General features: G+C 41.5%; 1 protein-coding gene across 2 annotated transcripts in view; it reads right to left on the bottom strand.

Annotated features, from left to right (window-relative positions):
• Nucleotides 1-465: 465 nt before the first annotated feature.
• Nucleotides 466-7,080, bottom strand: part of LOC146463571 (uncharacterized) — a 14,722-nt gene continuing 8,107 nt past the window's right edge. For both annotated transcript variants that reach the window (XM_085084309.1, XM_085084308.1), the window contains exons 5-6: nucleotides 6,368-6,838; nucleotides 466-4,539 (exon numbers count right to left, since the gene is read on the bottom strand). In XM_085084309.1, coding sequence (XP_084940435.1) covers nucleotides 4,222-4,539; nucleotides 6,368-6,838 — 789 coding nt within the window. In that variant the 3' untranslated portion in view covers nucleotides 466-4,221. The remainder of the gene's footprint in view (nucleotides 4,540-6,367; nucleotides 6,839-7,080) is intronic.

The following is a 7,080-nucleotide window of genomic DNA, read 5'->3' on the forward strand; positions in this document are numbered from 1 at the left end:
CCTTCACGGGTATATTTCGAACTCACAAATGACCATCTCCCTTGATAGCTCAGTTGGTAGAGCATCGCAGAGTCATTGTTCGAATCCCGTTCAAGCCTGAAATTTTTTCCAGGCCTTCTTTTCGCAACTGCTTAAAGTTGCGTAAATAACTGCGAGGGTCTTTCTTCTATTTAAAATAACTCCGCATACCATTCACTTTATGCAAAGGCTTTCCTCAAAAGATACCAAGACGTAACTGTATTCGAACAAGGATTATGCAAACTCCCACACAGCCCCTATTTAAGTTGTCACGCAATGCTTATCCCTGAGAAGCGTTGCGTGACAACCAAGATGGCGAAAACGTCGAAAACTACCTTTCATAGTTAGTAGGTTTTGATTGGTCAGCCGAGATCCAAGCTATTGAAAAGTTCAAAGCTCTTTAATATGTGAATCTTTGCCAGGCATTCAGAAAATAATTTAAAGTCATCCACTTTCAACTCCAATTATTTAATTAATTTCCATGAAATCAGATTCCTCCAAAAACTTACCACTTAACCACTATTTGGCTAATTATTATTAGTTAAACCTAAACTAAATATTAGAAGAGAGAGAGTGAACTATGCTATTTATTTGACACATTTTATCTAGTAATCTTAAAACTTCTTAAATAGTTACATTTAATGACAGTCAGATTTTAGTCCCCTTTAATTTATTGCTGTCTAAAAACTATTACGTTAATAAACCTTTAATAAAAAAATCTGAAGATTGAGTCCCAAACCTTGTAAAATAGATGCTTGCAATCATTTGCGTCAAATATTTTCTAGTTTTGAATACAATATTAAATTCGCCTGGCTAACCTCGTTCGAGAGTAAAAATTATCAACTCAAAACTGAGATAAGGCTTATTCGAAATGCATAGAAAAGAATTTGAAATTACCCGTTGTTTTTGCAATAGGTTTATAGACTTAACAGACGCAACAAGTCCACGTTGCCTTCGGCCTTGTGGTAAAAACAACATACTAAAAGTGTATATGGATAGTTTTCAACACACGACTCAGACCCATGAAAAGGGAAACTAGTTGTCCCAAGTAACAATCGAGTCCGGCACGGACAAGTAGTCTTTCCGTTTCATTCCCATGTGTTGAAAGCTATCCAAGTATGCACACTTTGGAAAGCATGATAAGAATTTCTTGGCCTCAAATTCTTTCCCTGCGAAAATATAAAAACGTTTTCTTACGAGGCTCGCCTTAAAAAGGAAGCCAAAGCAATTTGAAATGGCCTTTTCACCATGAGTATCACCTTGAATGGTATTATTTAAAAACTACTCGGGTTACAATGATACAAACGTGAAAGTGGTGTGGCGGGGTATTTTCTTGAAAACTAAAAAGTCTGGCACGAATTCAGCTCCGAGAGGATTCTGGAATCGTTTGGGTCGACGCGGGGGATTTCAAAAATGGCGGCAGAGAAACCAGTTGCGTAGCTTCAGCGATGAAAACGTACCAGAGCGAAGCTACCAAGCGAAGACGCTGAAGAATGCCCTATTTCTCAGGTAAGAAAATGTCTTCTGTGCAGGAAAGTGAAAATCAGCGTAGGAAAGGCGATATCGATCGTCAATGTACGATGACATGATTTATTCGCTTCACGAGGTGCCGCGTTCAATGTGATACATCAAAAAGTTATTTTCATCGTACGTTTGATTCGCTATCTCCAAAGCAACGGCTTTTGAGATGGAAGAGAAAACATTGCTTTTTCGTACAGTTTTTCGTTGTATGCGCCATCGGGAACAAACCGAAACGCTCTGGCATTTTGTGTGTTTTGTGCAAACCTAACGCCGCCATGTTTTTTCTGTCGGCCACCCAATCCCAAATATGCTGAATATCGTATGCTCCCAGAGCTAGTGCCCGGGTTCTCAATACGGAAAGATTTCCGCACTGTCCCATACATTAATTATTCATGCACAAATGCCATACTTCTACAAACAGCGAACGTGAATAGAATTTGAGTCAGAAGATGTATACATAGTTAATGTATAGGGCTGTGCGGAAATCTTGCCCTCAATACTTCCGGTGCTAAATATAACATGACGGCGTTGTTCTTTTTGTGGTATAACTGGATTAGCTAATTATTAGAGCGGTTTTCAATTGAGTGTCGATAGTAATTTCGCGTTTGTTTGGTTTTCCATTACTACGCTCTGTGATTGGTTAACAAAACTCGTGCTACTTTCTCAACCAATGGGAATCCAAACCAAAACCAATCGTGTTTTCGCCGCACGCGTTTTCCCGCGCTTGGCGCCGGTTACATGTATTTGCTTCGAATTCTGATTGGTTCCTTGTGTTGTTAACATCTGTAGCGATTGGCCAGAGTAATTACTTTGTTTTTGGTTTTACGGCACTCAATTGCAAACCACTAGGAATCTCAACACCTCTGTTCCAAGTTCCTAATTTTTCCGTGAGTTTAGCGAGCCGTTCGTTGAGTTCGATCACTGTCCATGTTAGAGACGTCCAACAGTGTACAATAACACGCACAGATAAAGGAATGTGAACAACCTAAGGTCTGATTTACACGTGCGACGCAGATGCAAGAAGGCAAGCGATACTTAAAACCATGAACCTGTGAGCAGAGTTTTTTTTGGTCAGATTCTATACAAGTATACGGACAGAAAGAAGTTTTATACTTTGCTGTATCCCCGCGCTTTAAAAAAAAACCGATGAATAAATAGATAAATAAATAGATAGTGTCCTGAATACCTTTTGGGACCTTTAATTATAAATGATGCGCAATCCTTTAGCTTAGGAATTTGGACAACTATGTAAATTTTACTTATTTGAAAAAATCACAAACCTTTCGGCCGAAATAATTGGCGATTTTTTCGGTTGAACAATAGCTGAAATTCAATTTAGAAGTTCATCGAAATCTAATTGATTGATCACCGTGGTACATCGACTGCGTTATTCGTGATCTTATTGGCTCCCAAAGTTTCTTTTGTTACACTACACGGGTGATATGATGACACATAATGGATGCCGACGTCCTTTCCCAGCATCCACGAAAACGGTACGCAAGACAAATCTGGTAATTTGAACGAAGTCTTACTTGGACCTTGATTTAAGAAAATCTACGGACCTATGTATCTGTTTACGATTGCGTCATTAGTAGACAATGTGCCTTTTTTTTTCTTGTCACTGTTAACTGTCGACAACGTTTAACTATTCGGTTTAGACCGCTGTTTTGTTGAACCCTGTCTGAACTTCGTTTGAATAATTTTACGGCCTCTAAAGTTCTTTCTTGCACGATCGCGATCACACATTAAACGGCCTCATGCAGACGTTTTCTCTCTCCCGCCGGCATGCAATAATTAGGTGACTGGCCAATTAGGGAAGCTTCTTTTCGCTGGGCAGACAAGTATGTACACTTCAAGGTCTTTTCCATGACGCCGGACAAGGCTTCACCTGCATAGTACGTTTACATTTCCGATGCTCAGTACGCAGAAAAACGCTCAAAACAAGAACAATGTTCAATTTTTTTCCGCTCGCATTTTCCATGTTTACAACTGCTCATGCTTGCTACCCTGCTTGCATCTGCTTTTATATTAACGTCACCCGAGCAAACCACGGCCGACCAATTCAATCAAACTTTAACAATACATGTCGCTTGTAGTTTATACCGAGCCCTGGGTCCGGTTGCACCAAGCATCTTAAGATAAGTGGAAGTTTTCTGCAGGCGTTCCCTGCCTTACGAAGGATTTTTCCGCGTTCCCTTGGCTCTCCCCTCCTCAGTAAACCGCCTTCAGTCCCGAAATCCTTCGGAACGCAGAGACTAGTTGAAAAAAACTCCCATTTATCTTAAGATGCTTTATGCAATCCGGCCCTGGGCCCTTGTTTTTTCAAGCGCACAAAAAAACGACTGAAATAAACAGCTCAAAAATGATTCTACTGTTTAGTAAACATCGTTAATAGACTGCGAGCAGTCGTACTTTTTCCCTCAGATCACGCGCGCAAAGTGACAGTAAAATTATACAAATTAAAAAGTGAACGAGGAAGGATTCGCGGCTTGGCCGCTCGCTAGATCCATCACGCAGAACAGAACGAGAAAGAGACTGCTCGAAGTCTACAACGCTGAATACTTGCACCAGTGCTAGTTGAATTCATTTAGTGCGTATGTGAAAACAAATAGCTCAGTTTGTAAACTACATGTGTTGAAGTGTTATTAAATTGACCCTAGGCAGAACTATTAACTATTAAGCCTAACGATCCGTATCCACTTCATATAAGAACCCGGTATCTGATATTAAAACCCTATTATATGACGTACTCTGCACAAATACCCGCCATTTGTCAAACGAAGTGGGTTTAATTCTGCTGTCTCCTCCAGCGCCTATCATTGCGCATGCCTCGGGCCCTGTGAACATATCTCCGGACTCTTTATCGACCAAAACCACTTCCTTCTTGTCTGAAATCTTCTCTGGCTTCGTGAACTCGTAAAATCCTCGCCCTGTTTTGAACGAGAGGTCGTTCTTCTCGACGAAAGTACGAATGTCACCGCGTTCGTCGACGTCCAAGATCTGAAAAAGAAAATACAATGGAAATTAAACTTGGTTGGACTGACAAGAAAGGTGTCCCAAACCATTTTTAGTTTGAGTTCGAAGATGATGTTTGTTAGAAGAGTTTAAATATTGAAAACTAGTCTGACATCTTAGACATTTACAATCGCGCTTACGGCAAACGGCAAACGGCAAACATGAGATTCGCGTTTATGTTTTCTTGAAAAAATTAGCACATAGATGGGAATAGTGCAAAACAACTCTGGCCTTTGATGCTAACGCAATACTACTCAATTTTTTGAGAAACTGAAAACAGTGAGCGGCAAATATAGGGTTAACATGGTCTCGCGGTCATTCCGCAGTTTGAGGTAAACGTAATTTCGAAATCTCTCTACTGTCTCTACCGTCTACAGGTTCATGACTCTTGCTTCGAGTCGTGTGTTTTTCACTGCAATGTGTATAGTTTCAAATGTTCGGACGAGTAAAAAGCGTGCGCCTTATGAAGAGCGAACACGCGAATGACTTCGAAAAAAGACTTAACCAACCACCACTTTGATTTTAAGGCCGTTTACACGTGCGATTTCAGCGCGATATCGCTGTACGTTTTCTGCGAAGTCTTGCAAATTTGCATCAAGTTTCAAACCTGTCCGAAACCTTGCGATATGACGGCAATAAATCGAGCTGAAATCGCCGCTAGTTTTCATACGCGATTTAAAACTGCAACTTGAACGCGACAAAAGTTGCGTTAAAAAAGTACGACAAAATTCGCGCGCGCCTTTAAACTCCTGCTCTCCGCAACAAACGGTCTTAAACTTCTTGCGCTTGCGCTGAAGATTCAAAACAAAGAAATAGAATTGCTACGATAACTCACCCAGTTCAAGAAAAAATCTTTGCTGCACTCGGAAGGCAGAAGTCACTCAGTTTCTCAAAATCTCGCCTTTCGATGAACTCTTTGATTTGTTAGTTTCGTCACAAAGGTTGCTACGCAATAGCGCAAAGCCGGCAAACCAAGTTTCAACTGGAACACTCGCGTGCGCTCGCGCAACTTCGAGCCTTTGTTCTCCGTGTGCGCGCTTAGTACGGAAGAATTGTAGAGACCCGGATAAACCATCAATCATTTTCGCCCAACATCGTACTTGTCGTACAAAGCGTTAGCTGGCTAAACGGGCAAACAGTGTTTGACCAAACAACCGTCACAGTGAGCCCACATAACACTTTTTGCGTCTTACCGCTGAAATTATGCGATGATTATTTGTGATGTCACACAAAATCCGTTTCTGATTAGTTGATTTTTTTTACTGACGAACGGACAGTAAACCCGAAAAGTGTGAACTTTTTACAACATTCACAGCGCCCGACGCAAACTACTACTTCTTCAAAACTGCTTTTTTTCTTCTCGTACAAAGCCTTCTCGGGCAGAGATGGCTAAACGATCAAAAGGTGATGCTTCAAGGAACGATTTTTAACAGTACATTGTTGTGTTGAAAGTTGTTATCGTATAACAGCGCGCGTACAACTTTTAACGAAGCAATTTCTCGCGACAACACAGTGCTCGTTTTATATCTGTCTTTCAAAGTTTACAACGCGTTACCTCATCAAAATGTTGCGTTAAAGTTGTCTGCACGCTGTGTTGCGTTAAAAATTGTCGTCAAAAATTGTCCCGTATAACATTGCTTAAACATTTCTTTGTAATGCAAAATGTTGGATGATATCGCAGAAGTCATGGGTTCGAATCCCGTTCAAGCCTACACTTTTTAACTGCGATGATCATTCACTTATTCATTCAAATCCAAACCGTCGACATACATGTAAGCTATAAATAGAGCCACTCATCGATGACGTCACCTACCTGGAATCGCGAGGGATTGACCGGTACCAGGCCCCCGTAGTCTCCCCCGCCAGTATAAGTGCTTTTACTTCTGCCAGCCAAGGTATCAAACAACGAGTGCATGTTACGGTTCAGGCCAGAGCCCTTGGATCTCGCTTTCACTTCAGCTTCAAACGCTTCTAGATGCTCTACACCCTGTTCACGATAACAGATCGCTGTCAAGAAATCCACGATGGAGGCGAACTGGTCTAACTTCAAATGCCAACCACACGAGAGTTCGGCAAGTTGGCGGTAAAATGTGTCCGAGCCGCCATAGTTGAGGCACTGGACCGAGTATATACGCACTCCCATCTCGTAGTAGAGCTTCTTCGCCTCTACCCTCCAGTCGATCTTGAGGGTGTTTAGGTGGTACGAAGGGGGGTGGGGTGAGGCATCGCCGATCATCACTAGCGACCGCTGGGAGTCTGGTGTCCAGGAAAGCTCCTCACGGACCTGGGGCGTGAATTCAAATAAATAAGATTTCTGTTATGTAAACATCATCAGGTGTCCAACCTTGTTTTGGAGTATGCATTCTAGTATAAACAACCATTTCCATCAGTTTTCTCAAACGATCACGGCCATAATCCATCAATTAGGGAGTTTAAGAAGCTATTTCGGCGATGGCAACGAGAACGTCACAAAACAATAGGATTTAATGAGAAAAACAAAGGCCTGCATGTGCGTTATATTTGTCG

This window comes from Pavona decussata, unplaced genomic scaffold (assembly GCF_977016875.1).
Source record: "Pavona decussata unplaced genomic scaffold, jaPavDecu1.1 SCAFFOLD_175, whole genome shotgun sequence".
In the NCBI taxonomy this organism is placed as follows: Eukaryota; Metazoa; Cnidaria; class Anthozoa; order Scleractinia; family Agariciidae; genus Pavona; species Pavona decussata.